The sequence below is a fragment of the Gorilla gorilla genome, chromosome 20, assembly GCF_029281585.2.
Source record: "Gorilla gorilla gorilla isolate KB3781 chromosome 20, NHGRI_mGorGor1-v2.1_pri, whole genome shotgun sequence".
Taxonomy (NCBI): domain Eukaryota; kingdom Metazoa; phylum Chordata; class Mammalia; order Primates; family Hominidae; genus Gorilla; species Gorilla gorilla.
The window spans coordinates 51,217,527-51,237,283 of record NC_073244.2 but is presented as its reverse complement, the minus strand read 5'-3'; the positions used below and the strand labels follow the sequence as shown (position 1 = coordinate 51,237,283).

The window sequence follows — 19,757 nt, the reverse complement described above, 5'->3', positions numbered from 1 at the left end:
GAGGCGTTCCTTCCTCTTTTACTAATCCTCAGCACAGACCCTTTACGGGTGTCGGGCTGGGGGACGGTCAGGTCTTTCCCTTCCCACGAGGCCATATTTCAGACTATCACATGGGGAGAAACCTTGGACAATACCTGGCTTCCCTAGGCAGAGGTCCCTGCGGCCTTCCGCAGTGTTTGTGTCACTGGGTACTTGAGATTAGGGAGTGGTGATGACTCTTAAGGAGCATGCTGCCTTCAAGCATCTGTTTAACAAAGCACGTCCTGCACAGCCCTTAATCCATTTAACCCTGAGTTGACACAGCACATGTTTCAGAGAGCACGGGGTTGGTTATAGATTACCCCATCATCTATAACGGGGTATGGTTATAGATTAACAGCATCTCAAGGCAGAAGAATTTTTCTTAGTACAGAACAAAATGGAGTCTCCTATGTCTACTTCTTTCTACACAGACACTGTAACAATCTGATCTCTCTTTCTTTTCCCCACATTGTCAGAAATAGACATTGAGGCCCAGAAAACGACCTGAAAAGCCAGCCCTCGAAAACTCTTCTGGCCAGGCGCTGTGACTGACACCTATAATCCCAGCACTTCGGGAGGCCAAGGCAGGAGGATCGCTTGAGGCCAGGAGTTTGAGACCACCCTGGGTAACATAGCAAGACTGCAATCTCTATGTTTAAAATTAATAATAATAGGCCGGGCGCAGTGGCTCATGCCTGTAATCCCAGCACTTTGGGAGGCTGAGGCAGGCGGATCACCTGAGGTCAGGAGTTTTGAGACCAGCCTGGGCAACATGGGGAAACCCCGTCTCTACTAAAAATACCAAAAAAAAAAAAAAAAAAAAAAAAAATTAGCCAGGCATGATGGCGCGCTCTTGTAGTCCCACCTACTGGGGAGGCTGAGCAGAAGAATCGCTTGAACCCAGGAGGCAGAGGTTGCAGTGAGCCTAGATCGTGCCACTGCACTCCAGCCTGGGTGACAGAGGGAGACTCCGTCTCAAAAAAAATAAAATAAAAAATAATAATAAAACTCTTCCTCACGTGGAGCTGGGAGGCAGAATCTGTTTTCTCTCCCATTCCTTCCTGCCATGATTTTCTATAAAGGACTGGAGAGCCAACCATTTTACCTGAGGCTCAGCCAAAGAACAGCAGTATCTGGCTGTACAGGGCTTGAGTGAGAAACGAATTAGAGGCTATAGATAAGACACCACGAACCTCCCTTAAATTGAGTGGAAGAAAAATCAGATCCTGTTTATGTAAACTTTAAAACCAAATACCAAGGTAGTAAAAATACAAATTCAAGAAAGGGAAAGACACAAGGAACTCGGCCCTCCTGGTTACTTCTGGGGGAATGGATTTAGGGTGCTGGTGAAGTGGGTCCTATCTAGTACATATTGTTTCCTGTTTCCTCAGCTGGCTGATGGGGACATTGGTGTTCTTGGTATATAATCTTGAACGTCTGAAATGTTTTTTGGTGTTTTTTGTTGTTGGGTTTTTTTGTTTTTTTGAGACAGAGTTTTGCTCTGTCACCCTGGCTGGAGTGCAGTTGGTGCAATCTCGGCTCACGGCAACCTCCACCTCCCAGGTTCAAGCGATTCTCCTGCTTCAGCCTCCCAAGTAGCTGGGAATACAGGCGCCCGCCACCATGCCCAGCTAATTTTTTTTTGTATTTTTAGTAGAGACAGGGTTTCACCATATTGGTCAGGCTCGTCTCAAACTCCAGACTTCAAATGATCCGCCCCCCTCGGCCTCCCAAAGTGCTGGTGTTACAGGCATGAGCTATTGCGCCCGGCCTGAAATGTTTTATAATACAGTTACATTTGTAAAAAGACAGGAATATCTAACGAGGAAGGGAAACAGGTTCTGGGTACTAAGCACCAGTCTCTAAGATTGCACTCACTCCTGCCCCCAAGTCATTGGATGAGCTATAGCAATCCTGGTGTCACTGCTATCAGGGTTCAAGAAAAAGGACCGCTGAGCACTGTGGCTCACGCCTGTTATTGCAGCACTTTGGGAGGCCGAGGCAGAAGGATCACTTGAAGCCAGGAGATCAAGACCAGCCTGAGCAATATAGTGAGACCCGTCTCTATAAAAAATTTAAAAATAAAAAAATTATCCAGGTGTGGTGGCACACGCCTGTAGTCCCAGCTACTTAGGAGACTGAGGCAAGAGGATTGCTTGAGCGCAGGAGGTTGAGGCTGCAGTGAGCAATGACTGCACCACTGAACTCCGGCCCAGGCAACAGAGGGAGACCCCACCTCAAACAGAAAAGAAAAAAAAAAGGACCATCGGCCAGGTGCAGTGATTCATGCCTGTAATATCAGCACTTTGGGAGGCCGAGGCGGGCGGATCACGAGGTCAGGAGTTCAAGACCAGCCCGGCCAACATGGTGAAACCCGTCTCTCCTAAAAATACAAGAAAATAATAATAATAATAGCCAGGCGTGGTGGCTCACGCCTGTAATCCCAGCTACTCAGAAGGCTGAGACAGGAGAATTGCTTGAACCCAGGAGGTACAGGTTGCAGTGAGCCGAGATCACGCCTCTGAACTTCAGCCTAGACGACAGAGAGACTCTGTCTCGGCGGAGGAAAACAAAAAAAAAGGCCAGGCGCGGTGGCTCACGCCTGTAATCCCAACACTTTGGGAGGCCAAGGTGGGCGGATCACGAGGTCAAGAGATCAAGACCATCCTGGTCAACATGGTGAAACCCCGTCTCTACTAAAATACAAAAAAATTCGCTGGGTGTGGTGGTGTGCGCCTGTAATCCCAGCTACTGGGGAGGCTGATGCAGGAGAATCGCTTGAACCCGGGAGGCGGAGGTTGCAGTGAGCCAAGATCGTGCCACTGCACTCCAGCCTGGTGAGAAAGCAAGACTCCATCTCAAAAAAATAAAAATAAAGAGAAAACAAAGAAAAAGGACCATCAAGCACTGTATCCTGCACCACAGGAGGAATTTAGGTTTCCTGGGGGATACTGTGATTTTCACTTAGCATAATTCATGCCTGAATAAGATATAATGTCATCAATCACATGACAAGCTCTACTCTGATCATCTCCTTCTGATGTCTTCTCATACACACTCCCCTCAAGAGCTCTCTGGGACAGCCACTATCACTATTATCTAGATGGGAAAACGGATTTAGGTAGGGTCCAGTTATTTGCCCCAACCACAAAGCAAGGAAGTGGGGTCTGCAAATGACCCCACTTAAAAACGACACCCTCATTCCCACGGCATACACACACACACAGGCACACACACACACACATGCGCACACGCACACGCACATGCACACGCACACACACACACGCACTTTTAGACCAAACAGCTTCTTTTTATTGAAAGACGGTACAACAAAAGCAAGCTGTGGGGAGGAGGTACAGGAAGGTGGGGACCCTCCCCCAGACTCTACTCAGATTCCAATGAGCACCAGGGAGGGAAAAGATGGAAAACTAAAAGGAAAAACAAAAGGAAATCCACAACAATCGGCCTAGCCCTGCAGGAGGATCTTGTGTCACAGCCAAGGGCCAGGGAAGGAAGGAGGATCACTCTTCATCCGACGAAGTCCACCGGCCCTGCCTGCTTCAGGCTTCCAGGAGCTTCCCCAGGAAGCGGAGGTTGAGGATCTTGAGCTGCTCATCTAGGTCCATACGGACAATGCCATCCTCACCATCAATGCTCAGTAGGACGCCCGTGGCTTCCCGATCCTCGCCCAGGATCACTTTCACCTGGGGGTGGGGGCAATATGGTCAGGGTCCATGTCAGCACCCAACAGCCCCATCTTATCTCCTTGCCCCCTGCCCTTACCTTGTTGTTCTTGGTGGGGGTGATAGGCTCCAGGTGCTCACTGGAAATGCTGACAACCTTCTCACTGTCCTTCAGGTACACAGAGCACATGCCCCCCTGGAGGATGGGGACAGCCTGGTCAGCCTGTCCTGCTCCCAACATGGGACTGAGGCCCACACTCCAGGGGACACAGGCTCAGGGCTCATTCTGAGAACTCAAGGTGAAATGGGGGCAGGAAAGGCCAAGGCTGGGCCTGGTTCCAAGGCCTGGGGCCTGTGGTCCATGTCAGGGTGGACAGGGTGACCCAATCAGCAAGGGAAGCATCAGAATGAAGCTAACAGGCAAAAAGGAGACTGCTTCTTGACTCTTCATGTCCCAAACTGGCCTCAGCGTCTTCCCCGCACCTGCTCCTCTTCCTGGACCTGGACTCAGGGACCGCCCCATGGTCTGCAGGCCCCACCAGAGCTCTGGACCTCATCTTGGTCACCTCCCTCACCAACAAGCCCCTAGCTCTGAGGCCTGGCCATTCAGCCCGTGAGGGTCTCTCCCACCTGCCTCCTGCCTCTTCCCCACAGCCCTGCCCCAGTGCAGCCCAGCCTCCCCGTGGGGTCCCAGCCCAGTCTCCCCACCCCCAATCCATCACTGATGGAGAATTCCATACCACAGATCTGCTCCCACCCCTCTCCTGCTTAGATTCCTTCATGGCTCTCCGGCACCCTCTGGACAGTCTAGGTCCTCCAGGCTGGTGCATGACAGGGCCCCAGCCAACTCTCTGGCCTCATCACTCACCATTTTTTTTTTTTTTTTTTTTTTTTTGAGGAGTCTTGCTCTGTCACCCAGACTGGGGCGCAAGTGGCACGATCTCGGCTCACCACAACCTCCACCTCCTGGGTTCAAGCGATTCTCCTGCCTCAGCCTCCCAAGTAGCTGGGATTACAGGCATGCGCCACTATGCCCAGCTTTTTTTTTTTTTTTGTATTTTTAGTAGAGACAGGGTTTCACCACGTTGACCAGGCTGGTCTTGAACTCCTAACCTCAGGTGATCTGCCCACCTCGGCCTCCCAGAGTGCTGGGATTACAGGTGTGAAGCACTGCTTGGCCCCCTTTGGCTCTTTATGTTCCAGCCACAACAAACCCTTCAGCTCCTGGAATGTGCCCAGGTTCCCCTCACCTCCAGGCCTCTGCACATGCAGTTCCCTCCATTTGGAACTCACTCACCCCAGTCACTTTCCTTAGCTTACTCCTATTCATTTGTCAGGTCTTGGCTCAGATTTCTCCTTCCCCAGGCAGCCCTCCCTGATTCCCCGCTAAATCAGGTAAGATGCCTCCTTTGGGTTCACATAGCTCCCCTTGCCCTCTAGGCTTCCTCAATCCCAGCTCTGCCCACTCTGGGCTGTCACCATCTGGGGACAGGTCTGTCCTCAGTTTAGGGGGTACCAAGGAGAGGATGCCTGCTCACCCACCACCCTGGGCCCCACGTACCGTGACACTGCGGATGACACCTGTCTGTCCCACCACCTGTGTATCCAGGTAGGTGTCCCGCACCTTCACCTGAATGTCAGTGGTTACCCAGTCGCTGGAGTTCTGCTCGATGCCTGAGCCTGGCGTGTGTGGGTTGTAGCCACCAGGGGAGGGAGCTCCAGGTGTCATAGGACTGTAGCCAACGGGGCTCGGGCTGGGGCTAGCCTGCAGGGGAAAGAGGAAGTGTCATTGGGAATAGTCATCTGGCCTGGCCGACCCTATATGCCCAAAGTCACCCTAGCCCACCACCCTTCAGGGCAGGCAGGCAGACCATTACCTGATAGGCCATGGGCGACGGTGTAGGGTGGTAGCTGGCCGGGGAGTGGGTATTCTGGTAGCCTGCTGGGCTTGGCGCCACCTGGTGGTAGCTCTGGGGGCTGGGGCTGGGCTGGTAGGAACCTTGTGGGGAGGGGGCAGCATAGGGAGAGAACTGGTCTGTGTTGTACCTGCAGAGACAGGAGAGAAGAGGGCATTTGTTCGAGGAGGGAGGGGAAAAGAGGTGGTGGCAGTAGGAGGGTTTGGGCAGGAGTAGACGAGGGCGGGCCCCAGTGGACTCACATGGCCGGCGTCCCTGGCGTCTGCGGGTTGTATTGTGGGTTGACCTGTGGGGACGAGGGGTCTGGGTAGCCAGGTGTTTGGGGATTGGGGGTTCCCCCATAGGCCTGCGGGGACGGGGTGGGCTCATCATCGAAAGCATACTCATATTCTTCCTCAGCCCTGTTGGGAGAAAAGTCTGTTGAGAGCGACTGTGGTGATAATGCGATGGATGCTTCCAGAACAGCACCCTACACCAGACCCCCAACTGAAGCAATTTCATTCTCACGGGAGCCCCATCCAGGGGCACTCCTGATGTTATTTCCCTTCCACAGCTGACACTGTGGCTGACAGAGATGAGGGTGCCCTCCCAAGGTCACTCCACCCAGGCAATCTTTCTCCAGGCCCAAGGGTAACCACAATCACTACTGAGGTTGGGGATGGAGAGGAGGCCGCTTTGCCCCCGCCCCGCCATGCTATGCCTCCTCCTTCAAAGGGACCAGCCTGAGGCTAGGAGCAGAGAATGCTGGGTGGGCCCCACAAACCCCTCCAATGCCCCAGACGCCCAGCATCATCCCTCACACATACCAGCACACACCAGAACCTGGGGAACCCTGGACTCACCGTGACGGCGTGTTGGGGTTGTTGGGGTCCCAGGCCCCACTCTGGGCAGGAGTGCGGCTGCCATCATGCAGGGGCGTCTGCGAGCCGTAGTGTGGGGTGCGGCTACCTGGAATGGGGGAAATGAGTGTGTCTGTCAGTCCTGTCCCTTCTCTAGGTCCCCCTAGCCCCTCTTCCCTGTCCCCTGCGGGCACTCACCATCCTGGAGGGGTGTCTGTGAGCCGTACATGGGTGTTCGGGAGCCAGAGCCATACATGGGCGTCTGGGAGCCATACATGGGCGTCCTCCCATAGGTCGAGGTCATGCCACCCGGGCGCCGTGAGCCCCTGGGGACGCAGAGAACAAATGGGGTGAGCAGACCCCTCTCACTGCCTAGCAAGCCCCACCCTGGCCCTCCCCAGGCCCCGCCCGTACACCGTGGTGAGCCGCTGACGGTCCACAGAGATGGTCTGGCAGGTGGAGTGCAGCTCCACACGGGCCGTCGATTCTGTGGCATCCTTCACCACACCGATGTAGCCTGCAGGGGGACAGGAGGTCAGGCTGGGCAGGCTCTCCTTCACCATGCCCCTCCCCAGGCCTCCACAGGCCTCACAGGTCACCTTTGTAGGGCCCCTGGGAGATGCGCACGGTCTGGCCGATGAGTTCGTTGTCCCTCCGGCCCCGGCCCCTGCTCATGCCACCACTGCCGCCACCTGGGCTACCAAAGCCGCCACGCTGACCTGGGGATTGGGGAGAATGTCACTGGTCCCCCACGGCTGTGCCCACAGCAAGGGCACCATCAGAACGTCCCCTTCACTTGCTTGACTCCTCCCTACTTGGGTTAAGAGCCTCCTCTGCCCACCCCTGCCCCTTGGCTTTCCTATGGAAGCCCTGACCATTCTGGGCTGTCACTGTGGCGTCTACCCTCCTGTGGGTGGTGAAGCCCTAATAGCAGTGCCCAGCCCAGCACAGGCACTCAGTGAGTGCAGGCTGAACAACCAAGTTCCTTCCAGCCCCTTCTACCCACCACAACCCCTGACCCTGAACCCCTCTCACCTCCAGCACTGGGGTGCATGGGGCTGCTGATCCGGGGACTCATAGGCGCAAAGCCACCCACGGTGAAGTTGGTCACATCACGGGGCTAGGATAGAAGCAAGGAGTGAACTGGCAGGCAGGGGATGGGGGAACCACAAACCACAGGAACTCATCATCCCACGTGCAGGGCCCTGAGGAGACCACCCAGCCACCCACACCCCAGGCCTGAATTCCTCTGTGACAGCTGGTCCTGCACACTTTCCTACGAGCCCCACCTCAGGGCCTTTGCACTTGCTGTTCCCCCAAAATGCTCACTCTCCATCCCTTCATTCAGGTCTCTGCTCCAATACTGCCTCCCACTGAGGCCTTTTTTACCCTCCTCTGTCTAAAATAGCAGCCCTGGTCACTCCCTGTCTCCTGAGCCCATTCTGTTTTCTTCACAGTGCTTGCCATCACCTCAAGCTGTACGATGGGTTTATCTGTCTGTCCACCTCTAGAGTATCAGCTTTGTGAGAGCAGAGTATTTTCGTCTTGTTCACCACTGGTTCTCCAGTGTCTGGCACCTAACAGGTGCTCAGTAAAATGAAATGAATAAATAACCTAAAATAACTTGGTGAACAGCTCAGAATCCCAAATAAACCTTCTCACTCTTTGCCAAGGACCTGACAATGACACTGCTCTCCTAATCCCTCACAAGCCCAATCTTATCACTTCTGGGGCCAGAGGAGGCTTGGAGAGCTGAGCCAGGTACCCAACGCACAGGGTCCTGCCATGCCCACCTCACCTTTGAGCCCCCAGCCAGCACCAGGTGGCGGGTCTTGCAGACAAACATGCCCCCGTTCTCCACCAGTTTCTTGCAATGTAGGAAGGCGAAGCTTCGGAAGAGATGGCGAATCTCCCCTTCTCGGCCCTAGCCGGGGAGAGAAGGGTCACTCTCTTGACCATGTCCCCCTCACCCCCAACCAACCAAATTCTTTCAGATGCAGCTCAAAAGCAGGAACTTGTACTCACTGAGTGGGGGCCATCAATGACCTTAACGATGTCTTTCACATGGATGTTGTTCTGCTCTGAGTCCAAGGCCACAGCAAAGCGGTTGTCCTTCTTCCGGGTAACAGCCTGATGTCTAACAGTCACCACCTTCCCGTACATGTTCAGCACCTACAGAGGGAGAGCAGGGAGGCTGTGGGGGTGAGAATGGGAAGGGGAGACACGGGGCAGGGGTTCCCTAAAGTGGGATAATCCTTCCTTGTGGGAGACAGTCCCAAGCTCCACAAGGCATCTCAACTCCCTGGCTGCGGGGCAGGCAGGCAGAGTGCCACCCTTTAGGTACTGGGTCAACCAAAAATGTTCCCAGTCATTCTAAAACACCCTTTGGAAGGAGACTCCACCCCCGATTGGGCAACAGGGACCTGAGAGATGGAAGAAGGGGCTGATAGCAACATTGTTCATCCATCATTCTGTGTCAGGCCCCGTAAGATTTCACTGAAGCCTCAAAACTTCCTCTGAGGTGGATTCTGTCATGATTTCCATCTTACAGAGGGAAACTCAGGCTCAGAGAGGGTGAGTCAGTAGCCCAGGGTCAGACAGCACAGGAGCAACAAAGCCGAGATGTGGATGTGGAGTCCAGGATCCTAAGTACTGTGCTCCATGACTCCCACATCCATGAGGAAGGAGCAAAGGCAGGAGGGCACATGTGGCACTCCATCCTTGAGCGAGCAACAGCCACCAGGGTACAGATCTAACCTCAGGGAATCATTCACTACGAACAAAGTAGACGCTGCTCTTGTTTCCATTTTATAGGGTGTGAAAACAGGCAAGGGGAGGGATCAATGACTTGCCATGTGCCCACTATCAGCCAGTCAGATGTAAGTGACAGAGCCAGGTCTGCAACCCAGAGCAGTCTGGGGGCTCTGCCACCTCCCAGGATGAAAGGTTGAGGGACAGGAAGCCTCCTAAAAGCAAGTCCCCGCCACAGAGCACAACACACACACCTGGAAGGTCTCCCGTTCTAGTCGCACGATGACACCCACAGTCTGGGGATCCAGCTGCACCAGCTCACCCCATTCATGCTGGCCCCCAACATCCACACCTGATGCTGTCTCTGAGCAGAGCTGCAGGTCCCGGGGGAGCACCTTCAGCTGCCAGGGATGGTGAAAGGGGTGAGGCCTGGTCCAGGTGGCTCGCCTACCTGGGTCTCCTCTTGGCACGTGCACCCTTCCCCGACCCTTCTATCCACCTACCTCATGCATGGTGAGGTCAGAGAACAGGATAACGAAATTCTCCTCCACCCGCACAATGAGGCCTGTGTCACCCTCGAATCGGCCGGCAATCACCTTCACGTGGTCCCCCATCTTGAAGTATTTCCGAAGTTCCTGGGCTGGGAACTCCAACATGTCCTGGGGGATTGGGTGTGGGGACAACAAACAGGTGAGGGGAGACCACCACAACCTGCCTGCCCCTCCTGTCTTCAGAATCCACTCATGTTCTCAAAAACCCCACTTCAGGCTCATACCACCCACCCCAGACTACCTTAGTCCACCTGGACGACCCCTCAGACTGCCCCAGAAACAGCTGACCCCAGACACAGGACACCAACCTGGACAACCTTTACCCCAGCCCGCCCTCAAGACACACGATGCCTACCTATACCCACACAGAAAGCCTGCCCCTCAGACACAGGACCCCCGACTGGACAGCTCCTCAGCCCCACCCGGAGACAGCCTCACCCCACACATCACATTGGGCCTGCACAACCCCTCAGACACACACCAGACACAGACAAACACACCCCGCTCTAAGCAAACAAAATCAAGCCTCAGATTACTCCTTGGTTAATCACACTCTCAACCCAGTACTACCCAGATATCTTGCTTTTCAGAAACAAAAGATAGACCAAGTCACTCTCCAGAGACAGACACCACCAGACAGGCCTGCTGCCCACCGACCCTGAGCTGCACTCAGACAGAGCCTCTCAGGCACCTGAGAATGCTAGAAGGGCCTCAACTTACCCTCCTGGAAACCAGGTGTCACCAGGCACACCACCACCTCGACAGCCACATACCGTCAGATGTGCCTGAACACTCCAACCCCTGCCCGAGAACACCGGGCACCCACCTTGAGGTCCTCATGCTTGGGCATGATGGTGATCTTGTTGCCATCCACGCTGAGGATCTTGCCCTGCAGGTTGATGAGCTCACCCTCACAGACCTCCACGTTGTCCCCAGGTTGGAAGTTGTGCTCCCGCTCCTTCCCTGCAGGGGCAGTCGTAGGGCTGACTCGGAGGTTGCCACCATGGGCCGCCCCTGCTCCTTGGCCCAGGTTATAGAGGGGGATCAAATACCTGTGCTCTCAGTCACCACCTCCAGGTCAATGCCCTCTGGCTGGTCCTCAAACTTTTCCAGCTCAGAGAGTGTTGGCTTCACACCCTCCGTGATCTAAGCCCCCAGCGGTGAGGGGAAGAGAAGGAAATGGACCGAGGTCAGTGCAACAGCCCAGCTGAGTGGGCTGAGTGGGCCCTAGGGGAATAATTCTCCTAGGGAACACTCCTAACTTGAGGAGTGGGACAGAACCAGATAACCCACAGCCCAGGGCATCACCTGCAGGAGAACACTCACACCACCCCCATTACCAACACCCCTCTGGGACCCTCACCACAGCAGACATGGCGAAGCTCTTGAACAGAAAGCCCTTCCGGCTGTAACGGTTCCCCTCAAAGATGAGGAAGTCACCATCAGAGGCAACATCGCCCCCCAGGGACCTGGAATTTGATGGGGGAGAGAAGATTAGAAGGGAGAGTCAAGAAGAAAATCTTGCTGTACCTCAGTCTTCTCAGCTGGCAACAGAGGGAGAGGACCACAGGCGGACTGACCCATCCCATCCCAGCACACACCCTCTTGGCAGCATTGACTTCTCACAAACCCCAAAGGCCCGCCTCCCACCTCCCTGCACTCCTCCACCCATTCCCTGATTGATCTTTGAGCACCGATCACCATCTGACAATCTAGTGTTTGACCTGTCCCCCTAACTAGCATGTCAGCTCCAGAAGGTCAGGGATGTAACATTCACTAAATTTCACCAAGAATAGTGCCCAGTATACAGAAAGTATGCAGTAAACATTAGCTGAACAAAATAACAGTTTCAGACAATGATACCAGTGAATATTCGCAGAGCGCTCAGCCTGGCCTGCACATTTATGACCTCACAGGCTCTTCCCCAAATCTGTGGCATCAGTAACTGCTCATCATTTCCAGGTGAGGGAATGCAGGCTCAGGAAGGTCACATCACATGCCCAAGGGTGCCAAGCCAGAGTCTTGACAGGATTCAAAAGCAGGCAGGTGGGACTCCCAAGCCTGCAGCTCCCGGCCCCAAATGTGGAGTGGTGGCCGCTTAGTGCCTGTTCCGAGTCTCCGGGGTGGGGAAGGAGCCTCCTTCATGGAGGAGCAGGTCAAGTTCCTCCTGCGCTCATGCAATCGCCTTCTCCCATGGTGAATCTGGGAGAGGGGCCAGCATGCTCTGCTGGGCATGCTGGGGTACTTGGTCAGCTGGCTTGCTGGGGGGTAAGGGAGCACTAGGGTTTGTTCTTTGCAAAGAGAGGTTCAGGTGAGTCGAAACCAGTGGTATAAATGGGTCCGAACTCAGGCAGGTGAAGCATTAGCAAGGCCCTTGGGTGCAGACTCAAAGGTGCATTCCACAGCTCTTCCTTTATCTGAAGGAAAACCTGACTGGCTGAATCACACACAATTAGTTCTAGAACAGTACCAGAGGGAAGAGTGTCACTGGCACCTCTCGTTTCTCCATGTCCTCCTCTCCTGCCCTCCCTGCCGGAGCCCCCAGTTGGCCCTGGGATGTTGAAATTCCTGGGCTGCTCCAATTCTCTACCCAGCTAGGGAGTCTGGGGGGCATCCTGAGGGAAAGGCGCTCCATACCCCCCCATCTCAAGTGGGCATAAGCAGATCAGGAAAGGAGACTTTCTAAAGCCTGACATAGTCCATGAATCCCATTTCAATATATCATACCATGGATCACACTTACTACGTGCCAAGGGCATTCTGAGTACATATGCGTACTAATTTATTTAATTCTCGCTATAATCTATAATCTGAGAAAGCAGAGGTTGTTTTCTTTTTTTTTGAGACGGAGTCTCGCTCTGTCACCCAGGCTGGAGTGCAGTGGCACAATCTCGGCTCACTGCAATTTCTGCCTCATGGGTTTAAGCGATTCTCCTGCCTCAGCCTCCCAAGTAGCTTGGATTACAGGAGCTGACCACAACCCTTGGCTAATTTTTGTATTTTTAGTAGAGACAAGGTTTCACCACGTTGGCCAGGCTGGTCTTGAACTCCTGACCTCAAGTGATCCGCCCGCCTCGGCCTCCCAAAGTGCTGGGGATTATAGGTGTGAGCCATCACGCCCAGCCTCATCAATCTTTTTAAATTTTTTTTTAACTTTTTTCTTCTTCTTATTATTATTATTTTAAAAGATGGGATCTCATTATGTTGCCCAGGCTGGTCTCGAACTCCTTGCCTCAAGCAAGCCTCCTGCCTTAGCCTTCCAAAGTGCTCCCTCCCGCTGCGCCCAGCCTCATCAATCTTTATAGCAGAAGAAACTGAGGCACAGGGATGTGAAGTGACTTGCCTGAGGCTATACTGCCAAGCTAACCAATTCACAGGCTAAACCTGTGGCGGGGCCACCTCTGGGGAGGAACCTGCAAAAGGCACATTCTGCACACCGGCCCTGGGGACCCAGCCCAGCCAGTCCCCAAGGACACGCACCTGATCTTCTCAGCATCAAACAGCCTCTGTGGAGGCCGCTTAAACTTCTTCCTTTTGGCAAACCAGTCTTTCTATGGAGGAAAGGGGCATGGGTGGGAAGGGTGAGGGAGGGGGCTTGGCCACCAGCGGGATCGAGCACACTCCCTCCCCCAGGCCACAGATTCCCCTGAGTACCAAGCTCATGCGGGCCTTGATGCGATCGTAGTCAATGCGTGGGATCATCTTCAGGGAGATGGTGTTCTGGCTGGGCTCCACGTAGTCCACCTGAGCAGGGCGAGCAGGAGGTCAGCAGGGCCCCACTCTCCTCCCTGACCCCAGACACAAGAAGGGTCAGGAGATGCTAGGAAGGAGAAGGGACGCAGGATGGTGGGGAAGAAACCAGGCTGCTGACCACTCCCAAAAGTCCCACTCTAGCTTGTCTCTCCCCTCAACTCTGGCACTGAGTAGCCACTGCCTGCTTGGTATCTCCACCTGGATGTCTAAAGGTCCCTCAAATCCAGGACAACCGCAGCCAAACCGCTGATTCCCCCAAACCTGCCGCCTCCCACTCCATTCTTCCCTCTGCTCAGGCACACAACCTGGGAGCCACGCTTGACTCCTTTGTTTCTCTTACACCCACACCCGACCCGTTGGCAAATTCCATCAGCTCTGCCTTCAAAATACCTGACCTCTTCCCCTCCTCCACTGCAGTCTCAGCATTCCAAATCCAAAAACCCAAAATGCTCAAAAATAGGAAACCCTGTGAGCACCAACATGATGCTGGAAGGAAATGCTCACTCTTGGATTTTCAGATTTGGGATGCTCAACCGGTAAGTATAATGCAAATATTCCAAAAGCTGAAAAAATCTGAAATCTGAAAAACACCTGTGGTCTCAAGCATTCAAGTTAGAGACACTCAACGTGTATTAGGGTCTTGGTCCTATCCCATCAGCACTGCCATCTGGGTGGGATGTGCTACAGCAGCAGCCTCCTCCCTGGTCTCCACGCTCTTGCCCATGGCCCCCTCCAGGCTATTCCCGGGTTTCTCAGCCTTGGCACTATTGACTTTTTGGGCCAGGTAATTTTTTGTTGTGGGCAGCCATCCTGTGCATTGGAGGATGTGTGTGTCTAGCATTTCTGGCTTTAACCTGCTAGACGCCATAATCATCAACCCCCTCCCCAGCTGACATAACCAAAAATGTCTCCAGACGTTACCAAATGTCCCCTGGGGAAACATCGCCCTGGCTTGAGAACCAGTGGTCTAGTCTCAACACAGTCACCAGAGAAATCTTATTAACATTGAAGTCAGCCTGCGTCCTTTACAGCCCTCCCATCCTACGCCAGTAAACACCAAAGCTCTCCAATGGGCCGCAGGCCCACGTGAGCTCCCTGACTCATCTCACGCCATCCCTGCTGTAGCCAGTGACTGTGCCATCCTATCTCACAGGCCACTCCTGCTGCCTACAACACTCCTCCCCAAGAGCTCCACATGCCTCACGCCCTCCGATCCTTCAGACCTTTACTCAACACGCCTGGGAATGTGCACAGAAGACGGCCATCCGTTTCCTGTGTGCTCACAAAACCCAGGCTCTGCTTCAACTCATCTGAGTGGGGTTCTATTCTCTGCAGCACAAAGAGGGTGGGAAGGACAAAAGGAAAGGAAGGGAGAACAGAATGGAGGGACCCTGACCCCCATGCCACCCCGCCCCGGGCACCTGAGCAATGTCATCCTTGTAGATGCCCCGCTTGAGGCGGACCCAGGACTTTGGTTTCAGGTTGGCCACCTCCTTCACCACTTTGAGCACGTCTGTCATCTCCTTGATGGGCACCATCTGCTGGTTCCAGTAGCCAAGCCGCAGGTTGCCCACCCCCTCAATGGCCTGCTTCACGTGGGTCTGCTTGTAGGCCTCCACGTAGATGTAGCCCTTCACATGCTCTGGTGCCACTACTGACTTGATCTGCAGGGGCTGCAGGGTGAGCCGGTGGAAGGAGGAAACAGTGAGACACAACGGCTAATAACAGAAATGACTGCCACTCATCAGCAGTCCCTCTTCTAGGAATTTATTCCACAGAAACACACTGGCACAATGACATGGACACAAAGGTGTTCCCTGCAGAATTATTTATCACAGCAAACAAACCAGACTAAAAATTTAAAAAATATCCAGAAACAGTAACTAGTTAACTTATGGCTTATGTACCATGAAATACAATGTTGCAGTTAAAGAATACAAAAACTAGCTGGGTGTGATGGCACATGCCTGTAGTCCCAGCTACTCAGGAGGCTGAGCAGGGAGGACTGCTTGAGCCCGGGAGGTTGAGGCTGCAGTGAGCTGAGATCGCACCACTGCACTCCAGCCTGGGCAACAGAGTGAAACCCTGTCTCTTAAAAATAAAAAATAAAATAAAAATTAGATTAACCTGTATGTACTAATATAGAAAGCTATCCAACATATGTTCTGTGTAAAAAAGCAACTAGAGCCGGGCACGGTGGCTCATGCTTGTAATCCCAGCACTTTGGGAGGCCGAGGCAGGTGGATCACTTGGGGTCAAGAGTTCCAGACCAGCCTGACCAACACGGAGAAACCCTGTCTCTACTAAAAATATCCAAGATTAGCCGGGTGTGGTGGCACATGCCTGTCATGCCAGCTACACAGGAGGCTGAGGCAGAAGAGTCGCTTAAACCCAGGAGGTGGAGGTTGCAGTGAGCTGAGATCGCACCATTGCACTCCAGCCTGGGCAATAAGAGCAAAACTCTGTCTCAAAAAAAAAAAAGCAACTAGAAGAAGAACCAAGAAAGGAGTGCTTACATCAGACAAAATATACTTTAAGACAAAAATTGCTACCAGAGACAACAAAAAACATTTTATAACAATAAAAAGGTCAATCCATCAGGAAGATAGAATCACAAATGTATATGAAACTAACAGAGCCTCAAAATACATGAAGCAGAAACTAATGAAAATGAAGGAAGAAACTGACAACTCAACAGTAACAATCACTGACTGCAATACCCTGCTTTCAATCATGGATAGAGCTAGACCCAAGATCAACAAGGAAAGAGAACACCTGAGCAACACTGTAAGCCAACTAAACCTAATAGCCAGCTATAGACAGAACATTTCATCTTCACTTTCCACTCATTAAGTGGAAATGGGAAAAAAGAACACTCCATCTAACAACAGCAGAATGCACTTTCTTCTCAAGGGCATATTAAACTTTCCAGAATAAACCACAGGTTAGGCAGTAAAACACGTCTCAGTAAACATAAAAGAACTAAAATCATATAAAGTATATTCTCCACCCATATGTAACGAAGTTAAAAACCAACAGAAAGATACTTAGGAAATTCACAAATACATGGCAACACACTCCTAGATACCAAAACTTATGAGATTTGAAAAAAGCCATGCTTAGAAGTAAATGCATAGCTGTAAATACCAACTAAAAGAAAAAAAAAAGGCCAGGAGCGGTGGCTCATGCCTGTAATCCCAGCACTTTGGGAGGCCGAGGCAGGAGGATCACTTGAGGTCAGGAGTTCAATACCAGCCTGGCCAACATGGTGAAACCTTGCCTCTACTAAAAATACAAAAATTAAGGCTGGTTGGCCAGGCGCAGTGGTTCATGCCTGTAATCCCAGCACTTTGGGAGGCTGAGGGGTGGATCATCTGAGGTCAGGAGTTCAAGGTCAGCCTGGCCAACATGGTGAAACCCCATCTCTACTAAAAATACAAAAAAAAAAAAAAAAAAAAAAAATTAGCTGGGCATGGTGGTGGGTGCCTGTAATCCCAGCTACTTGGGAGGCTGAGGCAGGAGAATCGCTTGAACCCGGGAGGTGCAGGTTGCGGTGAGCCGAGATCGCGTCACTGCACTCCAGCCTGGGCAACGGTGCGAGACTCTGTCTCAAAAAAAAAAAAAAAAAAAGAAAGGAAGAAAATTAAGGCTGGGCACAGTGGCTCACGCCTGTAATCCCAACACTTTGGGAGGCCGAGGTGGGCCGATCACCTGAGGTCAGGAGTTCGAGACCAGCCTGGCCAACATGCTGAAACCCTATCTCTACTAAAAACACAAAAATTAGCCAGGCGTGGTGTCGGGTGCCTGTAATCCCAGCTACTTGGGAGATTGAGACAGGAGAATCAGTTGAGCCTGGGAGGCAGTGGTTGCAGTGGGCCAAGACTGCACCATTACATTCTAGCCTGGGCAAAAAGAGTAAAACTCCATCTCAAAAAAAAAAAAAAAATGAAGTCTTGATATATGCTACAATATGGATGAGTCTTGAAAACATTAAGCGAAGCAAGTCAGTCACGAAAGGTGACATATTGTATGATTCCCTTTGTATGAACCATTCAGAGTTCCAACAGTCAAATCCACAGAGAAAGAAAGTAGATTCATAGTTACCAGGAGCTGTGAGGAGGGAAGAATGGGGAGTGATGACTAATGGGTATCGGTTTATTTTTGGGATAATGAAAATGTCCTGGAATTAGATGGTGATGATGGTTATAAATACACTACAATATATAAAATCCACCATAGTTTACACTTTAAAAAAAATAAATTTTAGGCTGGGCACAGTGGCTCAGAACTGCCATCCCAGCACCCAATTTGGGAGGCCAAGGCGGGTGGATTACTTGAGCCAGGAGTTCAAGACCAGGCTGGCCAACATGGTGAAACCCCGTCTCTATTAAAAATACAAAAAAATCAGCCGGGCATGGTGGCGGATGCCTATAATCCCAGCTACTCGGGAGGCTGAGGCAGAGGTTGCAGTGAGCCGAGACCACACCATTGCACTCCAGCCTGGGCAACAAGAGTGAAACTCCGTCTCAAAAAAAAAGAATAATCAGAGACATAACTCAAATGAAGTAACTAGAATTTTACCCCAGGGTACCATGTAGGAGGATTTGAGCACACTTTTTAAAATTATTATTATTATTATTATTATTATTTTTTGAGACAGTCTCGCTCCGTTGCCCAGGCTGGAGTGCAGTGGCACGAGCTTGGCTCACTACAACCTCCAACTCCTGGGTTCAAGCAATTCTCCTGTCTCAGCCTCCCGAGTAGCTGGGATTATAGACATGCACCACCACGCCTGGCTAATTTTTTGTATTTTTGGTAGAGACGGAGTTTCACCATGCTGGTGAAGCTGGTCTCGAACTCTTAACCTCAGGTGATCCACACGCCTCAGTCTCCCAAAGTGCTGGGATTACAGGCGTGAGCCACCGCACCCGGCCTATTATTATTTTCTTTGTAGAAACCAGTTGTCACTATGTCACTATGATGTCCAGGCTGGCCTCGAACTCCTTTTGCCTCAGCCTCCCAAAATACTGGTATTACAGACATTAGCCACCACACCTAGCCAAAAGGTACCTTTTCAACCTCCCTGTTGGGGAATCATACCCCACAAACCCCAGTCTCACCCATGACAGGCAGGGACACTTATTACTATAATAATGAGGAAGACATTCCACCCCCTACCCACCCCGAGACGGAGTCTCACTCTGTCGCCCAGGCTGGAGTGCAATGGCGCAGTCTTGGCTCACTGTAATCTCTGCCTCCTAGGTTCAAGTGATTCTCCTGCCTCAGCCTCCCAAGTAGCTGGGATTACAGTCAAGCACCACCGTGCCCAGCTGATTTTTGTATTTTTGGTAGGGACAAGGTTTCACCATGTTGGCCAGGCTGGTCTCAAACTGGCTGGTTTCGAACTCCTAACCTCGTGATCCACCCACCTCAGCCTCCCTAAGTGCTGGGGATTCAGGCATGAGCCACCATGGCCGGCCTTTGAGGAGGACATTTGAGCACATTTAAAAGCATAGTTTGCAAACCCTACAACTGTCTACTTGGTCCCACTGGGTCACACCCAGTGGCTGGACAGGTAAAAGCATGATCCCTAGCAGGGATCATGTTAACTGAGAAAGCTACCAGCCAGCACCCTTCATAGAGTTTGCCCTGGTTCCCAAACTGCCAATGAAGCCTTTGACAACAGCTCTGCTAAGTAAATGCAAGCTGCAGAACAAGTCCTAGCTGAGAGCTGGACATAAAGCCACCTAATCCTTTTTTTTTTCACACTGGAGTGCAGTGATGCGATCTCGGCTCACTGCAACCTCTGCCTCCTGGGTTCAAGTGATTCTCCTGCCTCAGTTTCCCAAGTAGCTGGGACTAAAGGTGTGCACCACCACGCCCGGCTGAGTTTTGTATTTTTAGTAGAGACGGGGTTTCACCACGTTGGCCAGGCTGGTCTCGAACTCCTGACCTCAAGTGATCTGCCTGCCTCAGCCTTCCAGAGTGCTGGTATTACAGGTGAATGCCACTGCGCCCAGCCAAAAGCCACCTAATCCTAATGATGCTGAGAGGCAACCAAGGGGCCCAGAGAGGGGAAGTAGGTGCATCAGAGTCACACAGCTAAGAAGTGGCAAGGGCAGGACTCAAACTCTGTCAGTCTAAAGAAAGACCTGGGCCTTGGATGCAGCATTTGCTGCCTGGCATGTGGTGAAGTGGGTGACCCCAGCCCAACAGGGCTGGTGAACAGGCAAACCCACTCTC

At 52.3% G+C, this 19,757-nt stretch overlaps 1 protein-coding gene and 1 non-coding gene across 5 annotated transcripts in view; both read right to left on the bottom strand.

The window, feature by feature from the left end:
- Positions 1–3,310: 3,310 nt before the first annotated feature.
- The window catches only part of SUPT5H (SPT5 homolog, DSIF elongation factor subunit), a 31,229-nt gene continuing 14,782 nt past the window's right edge, over positions 3,311–19,757 (bottom strand). For all 4 annotated transcript variants that reach the window (XM_019015645.4, XM_019015644.4, XM_019015646.3 and 1 more), the window contains 20 exons: positions 14,936–15,187; positions 13,416–13,505; positions 13,242–13,312; positions 11,125–11,230; positions 10,814–10,907; positions 10,588–10,724; positions 9,714–9,869; positions 9,465–9,611; positions 8,485–8,631; positions 8,258–8,383; positions 7,495–7,579; positions 7,059–7,178; positions 6,874–6,976; positions 6,658–6,785; positions 6,463–6,568; positions 5,863–6,021; positions 5,582–5,750; positions 5,266–5,469; positions 3,805–3,900; positions 3,311–3,725 (listed from right to left, as the gene is read on the bottom strand). In XM_019015645.4, the coding sequence (XP_018871190.2) occupies positions 3,582–3,725; positions 3,805–3,900; positions 5,266–5,469; positions 5,582–5,750; positions 5,863–6,021; positions 6,463–6,568; positions 6,658–6,785; positions 6,874–6,976; positions 7,059–7,178; positions 7,495–7,579; positions 8,258–8,383; positions 8,485–8,631; positions 9,465–9,611; positions 9,714–9,869; positions 10,588–10,724; positions 10,814–10,907; positions 11,125–11,230; positions 13,242–13,312; positions 13,416–13,505; positions 14,936–15,187 (2,640 nt within the window). In that variant the 3' untranslated portion in view covers positions 3,311–3,581. The remainder of the gene's footprint in view (positions 3,726–3,804; positions 3,901–5,265; positions 5,470–5,581; positions 5,751–5,862; positions 6,022–6,462; positions 6,569–6,657; positions 6,786–6,873; positions 6,977–7,058; positions 7,179–7,494; positions 7,580–8,257; positions 8,384–8,484; positions 8,632–9,464; positions 9,612–9,713; positions 9,870–10,587; positions 10,725–10,813; positions 10,908–11,124; positions 11,231–13,241; positions 13,313–13,415; positions 13,506–14,935; positions 15,188–19,757) is intronic.
- On the bottom strand, positions 11,693–11,764 carry LOC129528969 (small nucleolar RNA ZL116). Its single transcript, XR_008674325.1, has one exon. It is a non-coding gene; the product is annotated as a small nucleolar RNA ZL116 (small nucleolar RNA).